At 43.9% G+C, this 21,828-nt stretch overlaps 1 protein-coding gene across 2 annotated transcripts in view; it reads left to right on the forward strand.

The window, feature by feature from the left end:
• MCF2L2 (MCF.2 cell line derived transforming sequence-like 2) overlaps positions 1–21,828 on the forward strand; it is a 320,576-nt gene that overhangs the window by 294,233 nt on the left and 4,515 nt on the right. For both annotated transcript variants that reach the window (XM_037908688.2, XM_043522397.1), the window contains 8 exons: positions 2,351–2,460; positions 4,808–4,903; positions 9,324–9,413; positions 11,418–11,489; positions 13,345–13,431; positions 16,854–16,972; positions 18,749–18,861; positions 20,929–21,032. In XM_037908688.2, the coding sequence (XP_037764616.1) occupies positions 2,351–2,460; positions 4,808–4,903; positions 9,324–9,413; positions 11,418–11,489; positions 13,345–13,431; positions 16,854–16,972; positions 18,749–18,861; positions 20,929–21,032 (791 nt within the window). The remainder of the gene's footprint in view (positions 1–2,350; positions 2,461–4,807; positions 4,904–9,323; positions 9,414–11,417; positions 11,490–13,344; positions 13,432–16,853; positions 16,973–18,748; positions 18,862–20,928; positions 21,033–21,828) is intronic.

Below are 21,828 nucleotides of genomic sequence, written 5' to 3' on the forward strand. Positions count from 1 at the left end.
GCAAAACCACTATCCTGGATGCTTGTGGTAATGAAAGATCGCAGGGCACTTTTTGCAAGAGGAATGGTGTTAACCTTGGTGTCTTGGCTAAATTGCAACTCTGCTCATTTAAATTCTGCTTATCTAAATTCACCCCACAGCTTCAGTTCCTACCCTGGACAATTATGTGCTGCTTTTGTGCATTGTTAAGTAGGTGTTTCATCCAAGAGGTATGACATTTCAGTGATGGTGAAACAATCCCTTTATGTATTTTTATATCTATTTCAGTTTACAAAACTTAAATGGGCCATAACTTTAAATGTTTAACTATAAGTGAATTACTATTTTCATTTTCTGCTTATTTGCAAACAATTTAGTCATATATCCATGTATATATATACTGTACATGAAGACAGGTGGCTACACAAACCAAGCATCTCTCCTTTGAAACACTATTTTATTTTCCTGGAGATGAAGTTTGGAGACATAAGTGCTGTAGTAAGCACAGTCGGGAAAGTAACTCAAATACTTTCTTGGTGGACTGTTTTTTCTAAATGAACAACCTATCCTAAATTCTCAGTTACTGAGGGACAATCTTCACTTGTTGATATATTTTGCTTTCAGCCACCAACCTCTCTGTATAACTTTTTTCATGAGTAATGTACCCAAATACTTGGATGCTCAATATCTAAACTGCATTCTTAAATTCATTCACCTAAATTTGGGTTATTGCTGATTATTCACTATATGTATCTTATGACTTTAAAAACAAACTTTGTATTTGTGGATAATCTAAGCACTATACCCAGATGTAGAACCACTCTTTTCTCAACCTGTATATTATATAATTTGAACATTCGCTTTAATAAAATTTTCGCTGATCTCTTTCCCACTGTCAGAGGGGACTCATTAGGTAGCCTCTTCCTATATCAGCTGCACATTTACGGCTTATCTCAGCATAACAAGAGAGAAACTGTTAGAAGAGAACAATGCAAAAATGTCAGTATGTTTTGGATTTGTTCCCTTGTTGATTTTAAAAATAATCCCCAACATCTAGTTTCAAGAACAGATTCAAATTTAGTCCAAAGAGATTCATAAACCTTGGGTGATATTCCATAGAAAGCAGGTCAGATGTTCTAAATAAAAAAGTGGGTTTCAGAATGCTCTGCAGTTTAGGAAATAAATTCACTTTATCTCCAATAGTTCAAAAGCATAGGGGTATAAAATAACACTTTGTGCCTTCTCTGTGGGTCCTAAAGCGCAGATATTTGGAAAGCGCTATGTTTCCCAAAGGTCCTGTAAGGTGGGTAATTATTATCATCCCCATTTTATGGAAAGGAAAGTTGAGGCATGCAGATGACATGTGATGTTGCTAGACATCATTGGGGCGAAGCCCTTAGTAGGATTACAAAAATCATAGTGAGGATAATGAGAATATCCACAGCTACGTTGGGGGGATAAGACATGTGTAGAAGTGGTCTAACCCCTCATGTATCACAGAGTAAGCCAACACTGAACTGACGTGGTCATTTAGAAACTTTCCTAGGGGCAGGTTATTCTAGAATTGTGCACTCTTAAGGCCACTGCACCATCCTCCAGAGCAGCTGGGACTGGCCACTGTTGGGAAAGAAGGTGTCCTAGCAGGGAGCATAGGGTAGAGAGGGGACCCTCTTGTAACCAAATGCTCTGTTCTTTCAGCAGAATTCTCATTCTGCTACTAATAAACACTCTTAAAAAATCATGACACCCGTGCCCCTCTGCTGTCGCTTGCAGAAGTTAATAGGGTGAGAAGGGGTGATTTGGATCCAGATCTGGATTAGGTTTGGTCTTGGTATTCAGGGTTTGGCTTCACAGGCCAAATCAGAACCTGATCTTGCAGTCAGTGGCACCAGAATCTCCTGAGCTGCTTTTGATGAAATTTTGGCCCAGAATGGTGGAAATCTCACAAGATTGGCTGCTTTCCTGAGTTTTCCACCATTTTGTGCCAAAATCTGTCAAGAATGATTCTGGCCACATCTGAGCCAGAAATGGGTCCCTTCTAGTTTGGGAGCTGACTCACCAAAAGCATAGGGGTGGGTTTGGATCTAGGGATTTCTATCCAAACCAACCCCTCACCCCAAATTTGAACTGGTTCTGATCTGAGGTTCCAGTCGCACTCCATCTCTGATTAATGTTTCCCTCCAACAGGATGTAACACAAAAGGCTGGAGTCAGGGCTCAAGTTATGTGTGTGGGGAACAAGGGGATGGAATTATTGGTTATGCCATAGCTACAACACCATGGTAGCCCACTGAGGATGACATTAACATAAAAGTGGTGCCTTCAGTCACCGTGTGATAACCTAATAATGGTTTTGTTTCTTTTGCCCAAAGATATAGCAGGAAGTCATCAAGCATGTATGAAAATAAATCTGAGCCATCAAACCGGGAAACATCTAACGACAGGAGCAGAAACTCCAGTCCCAGCACTAGACAAAAGAGAGGTAGGGATTCCGCGGCACTGTGGAATGTTATCCCATGGCGCTGATATTTATATCTCTGTACACCCAGCTCTGGATTCTTCAAACTGTTGGGATGAATCAAGCTTAACATTGAAAACAAGGTTTTACAAAACTTACAGTTGGAACTTAGTCAATTATGTCCATGGTTATTTTTTAAAATCCCAGTGTAAGCTAAAGTAAACTTCAGAAGATAACTGGCTGATTATTTAGCTGGGGACTGTCAGCTAACAGGGTTCAGACCATAATTATTTAATGACAGTCTCTAATAAGTTCTCAAGCTGCATTTTTCTTACTTTACCTAATTGTGAATCTTGATTATTATCAATGGAAATATTTTTTTTCATTGGTCAACATTTACCAATAAAAATCTAACCCTTTCAAGTCTAGGAGTTATGCATAGACCTGATTTTTAAATCAGGCATATGTACAATGGGCATTTAATTTGTCCATGCAGTTGTATCCGAACATCATATACTTGTGCATGCAAATAGATGAATATAGTAGTTTCTGCAGGCAGTTACCTGATTTGCATGTGCAGTTGTGATATTTGCAAAATAGGCATACATCTGTGCACCTGACTTGTTGAAAACTCTAGTCCTACATCTAGACACACACACACACACACACACACACACACACTGTAGCCCAAACGACTTCCGCAAGCAGAAGTGCCGAAATCAGCTGCTCAAGAGGATGCAGTCAATATGGGAACCTGGCCTGTTGCAACTCACTGTGGCTGCAGAAGAAAGTGAAGGTCTCGAGGCAACTCAGGGTGGTACAACATGTAGAACTTGAAGCCCAACTTCTAAGCAACATAGAACATTGGGAAACAATGGGAACTTGTGGTGAAAATGTCCTAGTGCACCCATCTGTGCAGAGATATGACTTGAAGTTAAGTATTTGATTTCTTTCTCCTTTTCCCCACATTAATAAACACTTTAAAATTAGGGTGAAACCCCCAGACACACACACATCTTACAATTTTCCTTGTGACTCCTTAGTGACCAAATGCCATGAACAAATGTCCCTTGCTTTAAAAGGATTGAATGTACAAAAACCTTATTTTCCCTGTTCTTGGCATCTTTAGAACCTATTCCTTTTATATTCCTTGCAAAATGCTAGTACGTATACACACACACAGACACACAGACACACACACACACACACTCTCTCTCTCTCTCTCTCTCTCTCTCTCTCATGTATCGTTCCCTTTGTATAGCAGCTTGTCTGCAAACCAGGAAGTGATGGGATGTGCTTTTCTTTGGAATCACAGTGTGTCTGTTGCTTGTCAGTCTGGATATTATCTGGATGCATTGTCTCTCTGTGTTTCCTTGGTACTTCAGGTCTCCATTTGCTTCTCCTTGGTGAAATCAATTGGCAGTGAAATAGTGACAGTGTAAGGCAGAGGGCCTGTATGGTCAAGTGGTCAAAACACAGGACCTGGAGTGAGGAGACCTGGTTTATAGCCCTTGCTCTGCCATAGACTTTCCTGTGTGACATGTCCATTATAGAGATAGAAGACATGCAAAGTTTGGCAGTTGTGTTTGGATCTGGGACCTGGGTTCAGGTCCATTTCTTTTACTAATATGTGTGGGTGATTGTGACTTCTCCAAGTAAATGTAATTATCAGGGAGCTTGACTGTTTATTCAGGTAGGGGATTGGTTTGTTAGTTTTATTGGCATGTGAATGCATAGAAGATATCCCAGCTAATTAAGTGATACAGTGCATCATTGTATGCCAGCTGAATTGCATGGAGGCTGTTGGAAAGATGTCAGCAGGTAAGGCTTAAATCACACGAAGCATCTGAGTAATTGATGTAGACTTCCAAGTGAAATACCACAGCAGTGGCCTAGTGGGTTGAGGCGACAAATACTCATTGTCAATATTTTTGCTGCATGATAATGCCTCATCTCTTATTTCCCACTGGAGCCAGGAGCTGCTGCCTATTAAAATCACAGCGACACTTTTTCACGGCACAAGGCACCAGGTTATGTGTTTAATTAGCTTGCTGCTAAACTGTATTTATTTTCCTTTTCAAATAGCCACATTCCTCCCCAGTTTTTTGTTTTTACTCTCCATGGAAACTCAGCAAGCCAAAGTCATCCCTGGTGCAACTTAGTTGATTTATACCAGGGATCAGCTTGGCCCAGCTAGTTTAATTTACCTGGCTTCATGTCACCTCTTCAGCTGTTGCACAAGCTTGGACTTAATCTAAAGGATTTTTTTTTTTTTTTTTGCTTGTCATCCAGCTCTACCCTTTTCTTTCCCATAAGCTGAAAGGGTGACCCTTCCTGTCTTATTTCTTTTCCCTCTGCCTCTCTCTCCTAGCTGATGCTTCCACCAGCCTTAACCTTGAGTGCTCAGCTCTTGCTAGAAAGCGATTCACATTACAAGGTCTTTCCAACCGCAGAGCTCCACCTAAAGGTAAAATCACCCCATGCAGCATTCAGTCTCCAGCCATCTGTCTCCTGTGTACAATCCCATGATGTTCTCTCCATTCCATGGTGCCATCCCTCACTACCTCCTAAGGTGCTGCTGCATCCCATCCAAACGCACGCACACGCTCCTCTGGTCAATCCTTTTTTACAGAATTGCTCCCATGGCAGTATCGACAAAGTTTGTGTCTTTAGTGTGGTGATGGAAAGCGTAACTGACGAGATGCGAAATGTTCATTTTTGCATTCAGGCCTCTCACAGGAGCCTAATCGTGAAAGAGTCTATTAAATCACAGAACAAACACACACACACCCAACAATAACTTTTTCCACCGCTTCTTGAGTGGGGAACACCCAGCCACCCAGCAATGTTTTGCTTTCTGGTGTAACGTGTTAAATTTTCATTTGTGAGATCACTTAGGCTCTGTAAGAAACTGTGGTCAGTGGTTAAGAAAGCATGGTCTAGTGGTTATGTCAGGGGACTGGTAATCAGGAGATCTGGAAATTATTCCTTCACCTCTCTGTTCCCCCGTTTCTTCATCTGTGAAATGGGGTACTGTGAATCTTGACTCATGAATGTTTGGAAAGTGTTTAAGGTCCCTGGAAGGAAAGTGCTGCACGCTTCTGGGGCCATTATGCCAGCAGGAAGAAGAGGAAGTAATTTGGACAGTGAAAACGGGCAATAAAATTTGCAAGCAGTTTTCTGAAATGACTCATAGACTTAAAGATCAGACGGGACCATCATGATCGTCTAGTCTGATCTCCTGCACATTGCAGGCCACAGAACCTCTGACTGTTTGATGTTTTTTGCTTTTCTCCTGCTCTGATAAGTGACATTTTCTTTCCAAGTGCACCACGAGGCCAAAGGTCAGTGTAGGATAATGGAGAGTGGACGCATCAGGAGAGGAAAATGTCATTGAATAGAAAGAGGCAAAGCGGAAGCATTACATTTAAAAAGTGACATAGCAGAGGAGAACACACCAAAAACCAAAGCAGCCCCAAAGTCCTTTCGGCTAAGATAAGGCAGCACTAAAGAGAGAGGGTCTAAGCTGCAAAATCCAGTTCTGGATTTTGACTCCAGGGGATGGCAGTTTTCAGATTTGGTTTGGTCAATTACAGAAACATTTGCAAAAGTCAAAATCAGATTCAGGTTCAGACTGCAATTCAGTTTGGGGCTTTTTGAACCCTTGGTTTTGGTTTGGGCCTTTTCCCCTCTTCTGTCTGCAATCATCTCAGTCCTTGTGGGATCTGTCTTCTCCTTCTATTCTCTTTCCGGGCAAAGGAGAATACTGAAATACTTACGGTGCTATCCCTGTGGAGCATGGGCATTACTCAAACTATTGTTGATTTAGGGTCCACTCTTTTTAAATGCTAAGCACCCTCAAATCGTTGACTTGCAGGATCTGGTTCTGACTTATGATTCTTTTGACACATCTAAAACATGCTACATCATGCCTGTGTTTATTGGTTTCAGTTTGTTGTTCTGTTCTGTGCGCTCAGGGGAGCGAGATTTGATCCTCTCTTGGCATGGACGAAGCCCATGGTAGTAACTGCAATATGCAATATCCTGCAGGACGCTGTCATTTCGCTGTTTAGTGACGGGGTTTTTTTTGCTCCTGCTAGTACTATAAAGAATGACTCATCAAGATACAGTGCACATTAGAAGAGGGGGTATAATCAATAAAAGTGACAAGACTATACTGGGGTTGCTCAATGGATTTGACCTGGGCAATACAAGCACTGCGGCTACTGTGCAGACACCTTTTCTGAACAACTCTCGCCAGGTTGCGTAGCTCATGGAAGGAAAAAGTCCTATTTAAAAGCAAGTAGGTATCTTGGCATTGACCTCTCTAGGTCCCAGTTCTGCTTTCCTGCCACCCTCAAAACTGCCCCTGAAGTCAATCATCTCCCTGATCTTTTAAAGTCATCTAGCATGTATCTGCAGGGGTGCTGGAGTCTGGATGAGAAAAAAAGTCACCATCAGTATCCTGAAAAAAGGAAATACTAAAGAAGATCTAAGACCATGAATGGAAAGTGGAATTTTAATTGCATCTGGCCACGCTAAATACTGGGCCAAATTCTGTTCTCAGTTACAGCAGCATAAATCTGGAGTAATTCAGTTATAATTATGTGTTGCAACTGACAGCAGAATTTGGCCTGTTGTGTTTCTTCAGGATTATAAGTGGGTGTAGAAAGGTGTATGCCCCGACACAGAACAGTCTGTTTGTGCTTTTACAAGTAAATTCATATAATAATCTCAGAAGCGTAAAATTTCCAATCATGTTACGAAGGCATCAGTAGCAACACCACAGTAGTTAAGGCTGCATTAAGCTTTTCACTGAACAGCTATGATGTCCTCCATTGTTGGCAGCCGGTATCAAGTGGAGTGCCCCAAGGGTCAGTCCTGGGGCCGGTTTTGTTCAATATCTTCCTTAATGATCTGGAAGATGACGTGGACTGCACCCTCAGCAAATTTGCAGATGACACTAAACTGGGAGGAGTGGTAGATACGCTGGAGGGTAGGGATAGGATATAGAGGGACCTAGATAAATTAGAGGATTGGGCCAAAAGAAATCTGATGAGGTTTAACAAGGACAAGTGCAGAGTGCGGCACTTAGGATGGAAGAATCCCATGCACCGCTACAGAGTAGGGACCGAATGGCTAGGCAGCAGTTCTGCAGAAAAGGACCTAGGGGTTACAGTGGACGAGAAGCTGGATATGAGTCAACAGTGTGCCCTTGTTGCCAAGAAGGCTAACGGCATTTTGGGATGTATAAGTAGGGGCATTGCCAGCAGATCGAGGGACGTGATCGTTCCCCTCTATTCGACATTGGTGAGGCCTCGTCTGGAGTAGTGTGTCCAGTTTTGGGCCCCACACTACAAGAAGGATGTGGGAAAATTGGAAAGTGTCCAGCGGAGGGCAACAAAAATGATTAGGGGACTGGAACACATGACTTATGAGGAGAGTCTGAGGGAACTGGGATTGTTTAGTCTGCAGAAGAGAAGAATGAGGGGGGATTTGATAGCTGCTTTCAACTGCCTGAAAGTGGGTTCCAAAGAGGATGGATCTAGACTGTTCTCAATGGTAGCAGATAGCAGAACAAGGAGTAATGGTCTCAAGTTGCCGTGGGGGAGGTTTAGGTTGGATATTAGGAATCCAATTGCAATCCTGCGAACACTTAGGCCATGATCCTGCCTTAGAATCTATGGAAAATTTCAGTGCAAATAAAACAGTTTTGTTTTCATTTAAATTTTTCTTTGAGTGTTTTGGGGGTTTTGACAAACATCTGAAAATAGCACGTGTTCAGGTTTTGGATGAAAATAGATTTTTTTTCACAAAACCTCTCATGGAAAAAAGTTCCAACAGAACATTTTAGCCCTGTTTGAATGCTAAGTCCCATTGAGGCCATGTGCCATTAAAGTAAATCACATGCCTTTAATGTTTTGCTGAATCAAGATTTTACGCACATGTTTTGCTTTACTCATATGGGTTGTGTCCCATTGATATCGATGCGACTACTCATCTGAGTCAAGTTACTTGTGTGCTTGCGTGTTTGGAGGATCAGGGCCCAAGGACCCAATCCAGAAACACACAGAAGTGAGCAAATTTTCTCATAGTGTGGTCCCATTGAAGTCAGTGTCATCGGAGTTACTCCCAGGCCTACTTGTTCGCAGGAACAAGCCTTTAACAAGTGTTTGTGGGTTTTCAATATGTTTAGAAATGCCACCTGCCTTCTGGAGCTGGCAGTTAATTAGTCCACGGGTCTCTTTTATAAAATACTTTAAGACAAAGTCAGCTGGAGGAGGTGGAGACAGCTCACATCGAAATCTGTGCAAGTTGTGTCCTCTCTCCAGAACTGAATTTGGCTCCTTGAAAGAAAAGATCCAGGGCTCCAGATCCTGAGCTGATGTAAATCAATGAAACTTCCTGGCCTTCAGTGGAGTCATGTTGATTTACACCCGCTGAGTATCAATGAGTCGCTAAATACCTTACCGAACCTGGGCCCTAGCCCAGAAGTGTTTATTTGTCAGTGTTTTTCAGCCACCAGTAAACCAGTCATCGCAGAACAGTTCCAGTATTTTTCTTTTAAAAATCCACATAACCCATCTATTAAACTGTGCCATTTTAACTGTCCTGTTCATCTCTGTGTGGTTTGCAATTGTACTCACCCTAGTTTGGTGCTAAGATATTAATTGGTGCTGGTTCCCCCCTGCAATATCTTAAGGGTGGTGTAACGGTAAATGTTTTAAAAATATATTTTTCTATGCATGTCACTTACGAGATTGTACATTTCTTGGCAACTGACCTTCTTACCCTTTTTCAGCTGCTGCTTTGCTTTGGACCTGTATAACCTCCTCTGCTTACTAACCTCTAACCCTGCCTTGCCCTGCATCTCTCTGTTCTCCCAGATCCAGAATCTAAAGAGAGAGAAGTTACCCGTCGCTTTTCCCTAGCCTCCTCCATCAGCACCACGGTCACCACATCTGCTCTGACCAAAGGTACTGTCATACTGCCTGCTAGGCGAGCCTGGTTCCCCTTCACACTGACTGTGATACATCTACTGCCAAACACTTATGTTTAAGGGATAAGCCTGTACATCAGGCTCAAGTCTGATATATGCAGAGGGCTGCAGAGGGAGAGTGATCAGGGCCAGAATATGTCATCTGCAGAGAGAGAGAGGCCCAGCTGGGCCTATGTATCTGAAACATTTGCATGCATATGGAACCTGATCCCCTTTCCATTGAAATCAATGGGAGTTTTGTTGTCGACTTCATGGTCTATCTGGATGAATATACCTCAAACAAGTCCCACCAATATTCACAGAAATTGAATTTGCTTTGCCTGAGTCTGCACCCGTTTTGCGTTTTCTTCCTGTGACTAGTCTATCGGACACATTCCCTGGCAGGAATGTTCATAGAAACAGCAGACTTGGATAATAGAAAATATGAATGGAAGTGGTCAGTTTTGAGCTCACAAATGCAAGGGTTTGCACAAGACACATGATTGTAAGAGTCATGTTCATCCAACAGTGAGGAAACTGAAGCATATCACCATGAGATCTGTGTGTGCATTCGTCACGCAGTCCTCACAACACAGCACTCCAGAACAATTTATAGGCCAAGAGCTATTTGCAGAAAGTACTCAGAGCTAACGAAGAAACTGGAGCAAACTTTAAGCTGTTTGCGAGCAATTCACAAACAGAAAAAGTAGCTAAATTCATTTAGTAAAATTTAGAGCTAAGCAAGTAAAATTTACTTGCTTAGCTCTACATGGGATCAAGCCCCTTATTCTTAGCACAGTTGGCTTTGAGTTGCATTGAAGAATATGAGCTAAGCCATTGCCTGAGCAAAGAGATGATGCACTCCTGATACCTGTGTTAGTGATGCTCTGGATGTAATGGACATGGTGTGGAGAAAGAGCTTTTCATCTGTTATCCTCATTCGGACTTTGGCTCCGGAGAGAGATGCCTGATTGCCATTTTAGCTGTGGGTAGGCTGGTGTGACTAGGTAAGAGAGGAAATGGGAAGCCGTAGCTGCACAGAGGAGCAGAAAGTGGACATCATATCCCTGGCATTGTTTTGTGGACTGGCTTATTGAAGAAAATGTGTATAAATTATAATGAAATATCAATTGCATTGTGAGAGTTTCCAATCCAAAAATCATAATGGAGATTTTAATCAAAACAAGATTGGTGGGCAGGTTTCTTGGCCGGAAGGTGAGAAATGAAACCTGATTCTGAATGATTTTAAGAGATGCAAGGCAGAGTCAATGATTTTCAATTACATATTTTATTGCTGTCAGGTACTTTAAGGAAAGATTTTGGGTGACATGCCCAAAGCATAAACTTTGCCTTGCCCTTACCCAAGTACAGAGCCTGTCAAGATTCTCACTTGCTCATTCAAGGGCCATTACTTGCCATTGTTCTCTTATCCTCCCTGGTAACAGACTAACCCCATCACATCACATCACCTTGGGGATGTGAAGCAGGGCACGGGATGACTATCAGTAAATCAATTTGCAAGGGGCACCCTGCAACCCAGAATACAATGGCATCCTCTCTTATTCAAGAGTATACCTCTGGTACATTCACTGATCCAAGGCAGAGCCCTGCTGAGGTGGTTCTCAAAGCTGTGTCTTCCCTGAGACATTTGAATGGCCTAGTGCCACCTGCTGGACAAACGGAGATGAACGTCCATAAAAGTTGGGGCCAGTTACTTTTTCTCAATTTTACTTAAACTGTAAATGATCAAAGTTGCAAGAGGGGGTTTTTTCTTAGTGCATATCACAAAAGTGTTTTTCTTCCCCTTTTCCAGAATTGCTTAGTGGGTTGTTTTGGGTTTTTTGGATTTTGTTTGTTTTGTTTAGTAAATGCATTATCCTACGCTCTTTACACTGGTCAGTTCCAGTAATTCCAGATCATGTTTCTCACAAACCGATAATGGGGAAAAAAGTTGTACTTCTAACTACATTTATAATCTTGTGCATCTGCAAACTTCACACAGGTCCCCTGGGTTCTGCAGTTAAAGTCAAGAGACATGAAATAAAGAGTGATCCAACTCCTCTGGGGTTTGAAGGTACAAGTATTGGCATCATGCATGGAATTCTCCTCCATAGTTCATTGATACCATCCATATCTCTTCATCACTGGTGGTAGATTACATTAAAATCCACAAGGATTTATGAGTTTAGTGTCTCAGTTTATGCTTGTCACCTCATTAGTTGAGCTATGTTTAAAGAATCTCATTTAGGGATGGGCCTGAATCAAAGCCCCAGGTCCAAACTCCCTTTGGGAAGGCAGTGAAGTTCCAGAATCTGGACCCAGTGCCAAATCTGGATTTTGTGGCTGTTTTCTTTCTCTATAAGGGTCAGAGCCCGCTGACTTGGTGGGGGCTGAGAGTTATTCAGAAGCAGAATCTGGATCCCATTTGGGTCCTTCTTCATCTCATCGATCCAAAGTAGGAGAAATTAACTGCAGTGCTGCCCAGACGGGAACCCTTCTGACACCGTATCAAGGGAATGGCACTTAATTGGCATTAAGTGGGGTCAATGACATTCTGCCTTAGTTTTAATGAAAAGTCTCACTGAGCTCCACCGTCACATTGAAGAGGAGAGCGGCACTGACACCATTCGATAATCCCTACGCTGCATTTGACCTGAAAATTCTAGTTTGGCCATCCCTGTCCCTTTCCACTCTCCCCAGACATCACACTTGTAATGGTAGCAGGGGGTTTGTGCATGCTGCATAGAGAGAAGGCTAGACACAGGCATTTTTGTCCATTAAAGGTGCAGTGTTTCATTTCATTCAAGCAGAGTTTAAGACTATTACCTGCAGCATATTCTTCCACTGGGGAGAGACAGATCTGAATTGAACAAAGGATGCTAACCAGTTCACAGTTCAGGGTGGGATTCGCCACCACGTACTTGGAACAGCACATGCTTGCATGGCACAGTGTCCCCTTTTAATGGTCAATGGCTGGCTGTGACAAAGCTAGGTCATAGAGTCAGGGTATAGGGAGGACTCATGAGCCAGGGCTATCCAAGGAGAGGTAAACTGCAGAACGCTTCCTTCATCTGTGCTGCTTTGCAGAAATCTGCGTAGGCAAGGGGTGAGTGGCTGGTCAGTGATGGAACCAATCCGATATTCGGGGCCAGCTGCCTTATGAACCCCAGCAGAGGAAGCTGGACTTCAGAGGATGGAGGAAACAGTCCTGCGTACAGTCAGGGGGCTGTGGTTCAGGGCACAGATGAAAAGGGGGTTGTTCAGTTTTCTTCTCCCTGGTGACTCCAGCTCCTGAGTGCAGGATCATCCTGATCCCCTACTGAGTAGCATACCCCGTCTCTCTTAACATGAAACCATGACCATTGTCACATCTTTACTTGTGGATGCTGCTGCTTCCAAAAATCCAAGTGAGATACAATTGGTAACATTAAGGGATTGATTTTGCTGTGAAAAACCCTAAACCTCCCCAACCAATTTGCATTGATTAGGAATTATTTCATTCATTCTTGGTCAGGAGGAACAATTTATGGTTTTTATTAGTCGTCATTTGGATGGTCATTGAAAACCAGCCAAAACAAACTCTAGGAGCTACAGAAGTATTGCAAATGCTGCAAGGACAGTATGTTACGGGGGGAAATAAGGAAACTGTGGAGGAATGGAATACTGCACCATTCACCTGACAATTATTTTTCAGTCAATAAATGACATCCACATTTCTCTTTGGTTTGTTCTGTTTGCTCTCTGCACATCTCACATTGCATCTGTGTTTTAGTGGAATGCCGATGTGATTGCAGCAGTGTTTGCGTTCAAGAGATCAAACTTGCTTTTTTTTCGGCAGTAAAGGAATACACTTGGTAGTGGGTCCATGTTCAGTTTTTCACTTTTAAGAAGAATCTCAGTAAGTGACAAACTTCTACTTCCTGTCACAGATGCTTTTGAGAACACCATCTTAGCCCAGACTAAATGTAATGCCAGTTCCATCACAAGACCAGTTCCTAGATCTGCTTCACAGACAGGTAAACAGAATTAAAATGTTCACAGTGCTTCATGTAAATCTGAGGATATTTATGACTATGTTAAACAGTCTTTACCTTAAGCGAAGTCCTCATTATTTTCTCTCTCCATTTTTTTTTAAAGGAAACATTATTTCCTTTGAAAGAAATGTAACCATAAGCCTAGGTCACTGCAGAATGTAGAAATAATGGACCGGACTCTGATTTTATTTAGTGGATTCAGAATAACTATTTTTAATTAACTCTGGTAAGTTCAGAATCTGGCCTGTGTTATTTTATAGCATCTCTGCAGCGTATGAAAACGTACTGAACATGGGCCGTCTCTGAAATCCTGTCATTGCAATGAAAATTAGCAGAGAAAAGGATGGACCAGGTGATGGAGTTGTTGTAGGAATCTTTATTGCTGGGAAGCCTTTAAGTATTACAGTGAACATCTTGACTCTTGGCTGTGAATGACAATGGCATGAGATCACTACTAGTCTGCCCAGGAATGTTGTGGGTTTTTTGCTATAATCTAAATGTGTGAATTTAAATCAATAGTTTAGTTTATTTAGCTCAGGAAGGGGTTTAAGCAAAACCCCAAAAGCCACTCTTATATTGGAAGAAGAGTATCCACCTGGGGGTTATATTGGTGTAACTATATCGGAATAACTAGTAAAATTTTCCCATGTCAGCAAGGCCTCTGATGTACCTTCCTGAATTGTTCTAAGTCAGACCACTCTCCATTTTAAAATATCTCTCTAAGCTTGGTTCTCCAGAGCAGTGCTTCTAGCCAAACTGTGGTTATTGCTTAGAATGATGGAAGAACAGACTATCTGCAGGGTTAGAAGCTTGGCACAGCGCCTTGGCTGACCTGGCAGCTAAAGAGCCAGTAATGTCTGGAAGAAGAGGGACTTCAGACAAATGTGAAAAGATTTGGTCTAACTTTTTAGGACGCTTTGATTAATCTCTAACAGACGGAAATTGAGATATCGCTCTGGTGTTCCCTCCCATTCCTTTAACTTCCTTTCGCCTTTCCCTCCTCCCCCCCATTTGCCACCTATTTTGGGGGAAAGGGGATTATTTTCAGGAACATATAAATAAAAAAACCGTGGTTCTGGGTTTGTATTGTTTTAAACCAACCTCTGCTCTAGAGTGTGCATACATGGCTGGGTCGTGCGTAAGTATATTGTGAGAGCATCTGACTTTGCATCTTGTCTTTGCCATGGGACTAATTTGGGTTCAACAGAAGCAAGCTGTAAAAAGTTTGAATCCGCATCCAAGCTACCTGCACTTCTTGGATCTGTTAACATGAAGGAAATGTCTGCTGGGCCCCTGCGTGGGTTCTTCCACCTCTCCCCCAGCATGCACCGGTTCAGAGGCTGCCCAGTGCCCTTGTGAAGAGTCGTGTCCCTGCTTCTTCTTAATAAGCACATACTCCACACCTGTCTGAAAGGGGGTGTCCGTGGCCCCGCCCACTCCTCCGCACCAGCCCTCAGAGTTGGCCAAGCAGGGGGCACATTACACCCTGTCCCAGAGTGGCAGATTTGCCACTCCAGCATGTGCATCCCAAGAGCTTCCTGGGGGAGGGAAGGTGGATTCCTCTTGGGATATAAAATAACGCGGCACCTGTCGCGTGTCCGAGGGCACTAAGACGAGATGGTTGTGTCTGGGCTGGAAATCTGCCTCTCACATTAGATCCCTGGTATTTCTTGCTGTGGCAGTGTTGGAGGGAGCCCAAGAGAATCCCATCTGACAGGATCAGGTCACTTCTGCTTCCATGGGTGCATGCAGATGAATAGCAGAGAGAAAGGTGAAACTGTTTCAAGAAAGAGTCATTCAGTTCAGGTTCAAGTTTTGGGCAAAAGCTGAGGTGGGGGGGAGGGAGAGGCAGCGAATCTGTTCACGTGGTCCTACTGTAAGTCTCATGAATGTTAGCCTGAACGCTGGCCGTTTTTCTTCGATACGTATAAACCCATGCATTGTGCTTCTGTGTGGCAGCTTCTCTCCCTTTGCACCACAGTTTGCAATGAAAAGCAAGTCACCTTTTTTATTAATAAAAAAAAATTGCAGAGTGCTGGAGCGTTCCACATTAGTGCTCACTTTCCGGGTGCAACATCTTGCCATTTGTGAGGGTTGCGCTGGAAGGCATTAGAATGGCTCAGCTGTGTGTCACAGGCTCTGTATTGCTAACAGAGATTCTCCTTTACCTGTGTCACGGAGTGTAGGGGAGTCAGGGCCCTACATCCCCACTTCCTGCGATTCACTGTGACGCTCAGCCAGCCAGTAAAACGGAAGGTTTATTGGACGACAGGAACACAGTCCCAACCAGAGCTTGTAGGTACAACCAGGACCCCTCAGTCAAGTCCTTCAGGGGGGTGGGGGGGTAAGGGAGCTTATATCCCAGCCCTGGGGCTCCCTCCGTTTCCCCAGCCAGCTCCAAACTGAAACCCCCTCCAGCCGTCTCACCTGCCTTCCACTGGTTCCTGCTCCAGCCTTTGTCCAGTTTCCCAGGCAGAAGGTGTCACCTGGCCCCAACCCCCCTCCTGGGCTCTCATGTTACATGCTCAGGTATCTTCCCTCAAGGAAAGTCTCCCATCCCCAATGCAGACAGTCCCAGAAAACCTCCCCTGCAACATTCCCAGGTCAACACTCCCCACTCCCTGCTGCGTCACAACCTGAACGATTAGGGCTTGCACAGGAAGAGCTGAGTCCAATCCTCACCAAAGCTGTGAGGTTCCAAGTGGCTGTGTGCACCATGATGACAGCAGTGAAATCCTAGGTGGCTGCAGATTTGTTGCTGTTACACATTTCTCTCTCCTATGACATTACAGTTCATTTACGGCCATGTATAACAGCAAGACGAACCAGTTGATTTTGTCTGATATCAGATCTCCACTACCCTGATCGGTCAAAAAGATTTATTCACATTAGGCATGTGAATCAGACCCTCTCTTCCTGACTCCTGAACTCTGTTTGTATCAGTGCTGTGTCAAAAGACCTGTTCCCCCTGTTGTTCTAACTCCTTCCCCTCCCTCACAACTTCTGCCTTTGGCATACGTGCCAGTTTTTGGAAGCAGTTTGGGCATAAGATCAGCTGAAGGCTGGGGTTGGGTGAACTGTTATTCAAAAGCCTTTGGCCTCAAATACTAGACATACAGGGAGGTGAGCTAGAAGCTTGAAAACTGAAACAGACCCAGCCCACCTGAAAGACTACTGAAAGACCCACAGTGGCTTTGCAAAGTCACCATTTGCCATAATTCTCTGCTCCTTGTCTCCTACATTCTGTGATTCTTAAACTGAAGATATTTAGCAATGTGAAATACATATGTAATATAGCAGGGGCAGGGGGGGAGGGAATCTATGAACTGCCTATTTAAATGTTTGAGTCCTCTAAGAGCAAATGCCCTGTAGTTAAATCCTGTTGTTTCATTTCCTTTGCAAAGGTTGGCCCAGCAGGCAGATGCCCTCGCTAGACACCTTTGAGGATTTCGAAGCCATCCCATCCAGCACGGATGAACTCTCCAACTCTTCTGACATGGAGGAAGAGGCCAATCCTAACAATGTAATTCTTTTCACTCCCATCTCATTGTAAGCCTAGCCTGGAATGGGCATAAACTGCAGCGTTTGGATCCATGCATTTCCGAAGTTATGGGGTGTTTTAATTAGGGGGCTTGGTTTGGTTCTAGGATGGGGGCAAAAGTTCAGAACTGGAACAGGGTGCAGATTTCCCTGAAGTTCAGGGTAGTTCTCACATTCTTGGTGTTGGTTTGAGACCATCTTAGGTTTTCAAGAACCGTAAGATCTAAGGCTAGGCTACTGTATGTAGGTATAAGATTTAGCAGTGCCCAGAATGCCCATCCAGCTTGCGCTTCTAATACTTCACAGTACTGGTAGCACCAGAGCTCTGTAAACATACTGACATGCCCAGGCATTGCTTTGGGATGCACTGAATTCTTCGCTAGGTTGTTTTGCCAGCCAGAATCACAGAAAGTCTCACTCACTTTTAACCTCCTGATTTAAATTATGTTTAAATACATTAGATACAGAAACGGGGGAAATAGCATAGTCCCTTCCCCTCACCCCTACGCCTTTTTTGGTTCCCAAAACTCAGAAGGGTCTAAAACCAACCGTTATTTTGCTTTTCCCCAAAGTGAGAAATCATCCCAATGACTGGAACAATATGTTGTCATTAATATTACACCCAAGCTCAGATATTGTCAGTCTCATCCTATAGGTGGCACTGGTGAGGCCACATCTGGAGTATTGCGTCCAGTTTTGGTCCCCCCACTACAGAAAGGATGTGGACAAATTAGAGAGAGTCCAGCGGAGGGCAACGAAAATGATCAGGGGACTGGGGCACATGATTTATGAGGAGAGGCCGAGGGAACTGGGCTTATTTAGTCTGCAGAAGAGAAGAGTGAGGGGGGCTTTGATAGCAGCCTTCAGCTACCTGAAGGGGGGTTCCAAAGAAGATGGAGTTAGGCTGTTCTCAGTGGTACCAGATGACAGCACAAGGAGCAATGGTCTCAAGTTGCAGTGGGGGAGGTCTAGGTTGGATATTAGGAAAAAACTGTTTTATTAGGAGGGTGATGAAGCACTGGAATGGGTTCCCTAGGGAGGTGGTGAAATCTCCATCTTTAGAGGTTTTTAAGGCCCAGCTTGACAAAGCCCTGCCTGGGATGATTTAGTTGGGGATTGGTCCTGCTTTGAGCAGGGGGTGGGACTAGATGACCTCCTAAGATATCTTCCAACCCTAATCTTCTATGATTCTATGAATCATCTCAGCCCTGCAATAAACCCCATAAATAAAGGGGTAAGGGGTGCTGATTCCATTTTTACTTTATACCATCTTTGTACTGATCCATTGACGTCAATGGGCCTTACTCGTGATATACACCAGCGTCACTGAGAGCAGAAGCAAACACAGGAATGGAGAAAGAAGCCCTTAACTGCAGTACAAGTTTATTCGTTCGTTTGGGCTCTTCTACAGCGCCTCTTTCTGTAGCATCTGGGAACTTCGCATTCCCTTTAAAAATAAGTAAATTCAAACACATCTGGATCACCCAAACTGATGACTCCGTAAAATCAAACAGAAACCCACTGTCAGAATGATGGCTGATTTATTAATTGCAGAGTTTGAATAGGCAGGTGAGTCCTGCACTGATACCTGAATATCACTAACCTCACGCGCTGACCAAAAATAAAAGAATGAAAAAGCTACGACATTCGCAGAAGAATAAATCTCTGCAAAGCCTAGCTCAGTATGTTAACCAGAAAGTCTCTCTTTTGTTTCCTCCCTTCATGGTAACTATATGCTGTATTGTTTCATTGGTTTTAGGGGTCCAATCTTTTACGGGTAGAAGGAAGTTATGAAACCTGTTTTCCAGAGTCTCTCACTCCAGAAAATGGAGATTTAGTGCATTTTGTACAGGAAGGAGAAAATGGACAATGGTAAGTACAAAAGAGAAAGTTGCAGCTAGGACAGCTGTAACCACATGTAGGAAGTGGAAAAACTAATTAGAAGGATCTGAAAACATTTGCAGAAACAAAACCCAAAGCAGGAGGAAACCTATAGAAAATAGAGAGAACCCCACATTGTACGGTCTGTGGTAGAGTCTAACTTGGCCTAAAGATGGGTTATTATGTACAAGGGATATATTCTCTCTGTGATACATGCACATAACCCATTTGCACCAAGGAGATACATTGGCACCATTGTACACTTATACCAATGGGACCATTGTATGCCTAGCACTTGCAGCTCCTCTTGAAGTCAAGAATTTCTTCTGTCCACTGGGCTCAGCCCCTCTCTGGATCAGCTGTGTACTGAGGGTAGGATGAAGTTAACATGTATTTGAAAAGTTACTGTGTCAGATGTGGAGTCTAAATTCAACCACCAAAGTACGAAACAGAGGGGTTTTAGTCCTGCTTCAAGAGTGAAAGGGTAATGAATCCCTGTAACAACTTACCAAGGGTTGTGGTGGGTTCTCCATCACTCGCCATTTTTAAATCAGGGTTTGATGTTTTTCTAAAAGATCTGCTCTAGGAATTACTTGGGGGAAGTTCTCTGGCCTGTGTTTGCAGGTCAGACTGGATGATCGCAATGGTCCCCTCTGGCTCTGGATTCTATGGATCAGAGCCCAGCTTCAACAAAGGGGTCACTACAAATACCCCCACAGTTTAATAAACTAATCTACTAGTAACTTTTCTGATTCACCGCACTGTGACAGGAGAGGCTCCTCCAATCACTCCGCAGTCATGCTGCGTGACTCAAGTGCAGTGACCCTGGCCGGTCCCACCTAGTCCCCTTTGGCCAGTAGTGGCTGGACATGAGGCTTGGGTGGAGAGAGACATGAAAACAGAGGGGATGGGAAATAGTTGGGCCTCTGGCAGGGGTGAGGCGCACCCTTGGGAACAGAGGAAAATATACCAGTGGCTGCATCCTGCTCTCACTTACATCAGTGGAAGTCCATTGGTCAAAGGTGACGTGCAAGGTGGGATAAGTTAGATTCCCTTGCAGTCATTTAGGCTGCCTCTGCACTGCGAGCTACGGGCGTGATCCCCAGCTCACCACACGTACTCGCCTTAGCTCTCATCAAGCGAGGATACTAAAAATAGCAGTGTGGCCATGGCACAGGCTACTGCCCTGAGTACCAACCCGCCTGAACGTACGTGGCGCGTACGTGGGGTGCCGAGCTTCGCGCGAGACCATCTACGCAAGCTGGGAATCACATCCCTAGCGCACGGTGTAGAAAGAGCCCTAGGCTCCCTGAGACTTGGACGCCCTTAAAACTTCCTTCTACCTGCTTACGGATGAATGACTGTCGGGAATTCTAAACGGGTGTAACTTGCATGCCAAGAGGCTGGGATATGGTGTAAGTCATAGCGTGGCCCCCTATAATTGACGTCTTGCCCTGTCCTAGTAGGTCCCTTTCCTGCCACACTCTCCTTTGACTAGTCCTTGAATGTGGGAGTTACACTCATTTGGACTGCGTTAGGCTACCTTACAGCTAGACTCAGGGGGCCAAAGTCAGGGGTGATGTGTAGGTGATGGGGTGGGAGTAAGTTTCATGTTGGGAGTCAGGTGTGAGTCTGAGTAAATACAGCCAAGGGGGGCTTAGTCAGTGTCACATTCAGACTGAAGGGGAAGACAAAGTTGTCAGATACCTCATCTTAGACACCTCCTGGAGACGCCTCTGAATTTGTCCCACCATCTCAAAAACATTGGCCAGATCTGGAGCTTCATTGCCACACAGTGTGTGTCTTTGCAGTGAGCAGATTCAGAGACCCTGTAGCACAGTCACACCCTCAGGCTGCTGGGCCCGTGCACAGCTGCCCCCGAATTGGGGGAGTGCTAAGGTGAGCTTTACATCGCCACCCTAGCAATCTACACCTCCCACCCCTGATGCTCTTTGGCCGTAGCTGAGGAGTTACCCCTATAACGTGCATTTCATGAAGAACTGTACCCGTGGGAAGGGAGGTGGGGAAATGCATTGACTGCTCACTCTGAATTTCCAGGTTGGTAAAGAAGCTGGCTTCTGAGAAAAGCGATTGGGTTCCTTCCAGTGTGTTACAGCCAGCAGAAGGCGATAGTAACAGTATCCTTAGGAAGAACAATGCAGGTAATAAAGAGTTTCTAATGGGGTTTTAAAAGCTCCTTGAGTTTCCGTTTTTGTTTAATGAAAAGGCACTTTGGCACCTGATCAAACATACACATGATAGTACGATATGTCTTCAATCTAACTGTCTCACTGGAGCAGGGCTAGAGGTGGCATTTCAGTCCCAGTTGGAGTTCAAGGTTCAAACCCACGATCAGGGCTATGGTTCAGGTTTGGATTTGATGACATCAAAATCTCATGAGCTGTTGTTGCGGAGCAGGTGCTCTCACAATATTTCCACCACCTTGGGCTAACGGTTTTTCAAGAAGGGCTGTCCCAGTGAGATTTCAGTCAAACCAGAACTAGAAATAGTCCTTTTCCAGTTTTGGATCTGACCCAAAACCCAAACCATAGGGCAGTGATTGGATTTAGAGAGTTGCATCTGAGCACCCTCTGAAAATCAGGTTTAACATTACAATTTTGGCCCCTCTTTATAAATATCAGGCTGAAATCTGCCTTCAGTTACATCTTGCATTGGAAACAAAGTGTAACTGAGAGCAGAACCTGTCATGATCCATTTACTTGAGATCTGAAGGTGAGAGCTAATGATGGTTTTGTTGTTGTTTTTCAATTTGCTAAGATTTAGGAAAGCACTTTTGAAAATTAACAAGAATTTCTTGCTGCAGTTTAAGAGAAACACATGGTAGTTAAAGCTGGAACCTAATGAATCAGTGTTCCACCTAGACCAATGTCCTGCCACTGACACTAACTTATAACCAATGCTCCAGAAGAAAACCAAAAACACATGATGTACCAAACC

This window comes from Chelonia mydas, chromosome 9, assembly GCF_015237465.2.
Source record: "Chelonia mydas isolate rCheMyd1 chromosome 9, rCheMyd1.pri.v2, whole genome shotgun sequence".
NCBI lineage: Eukaryota > Metazoa > Chordata > Testudines > Cheloniidae > Chelonia > Chelonia mydas.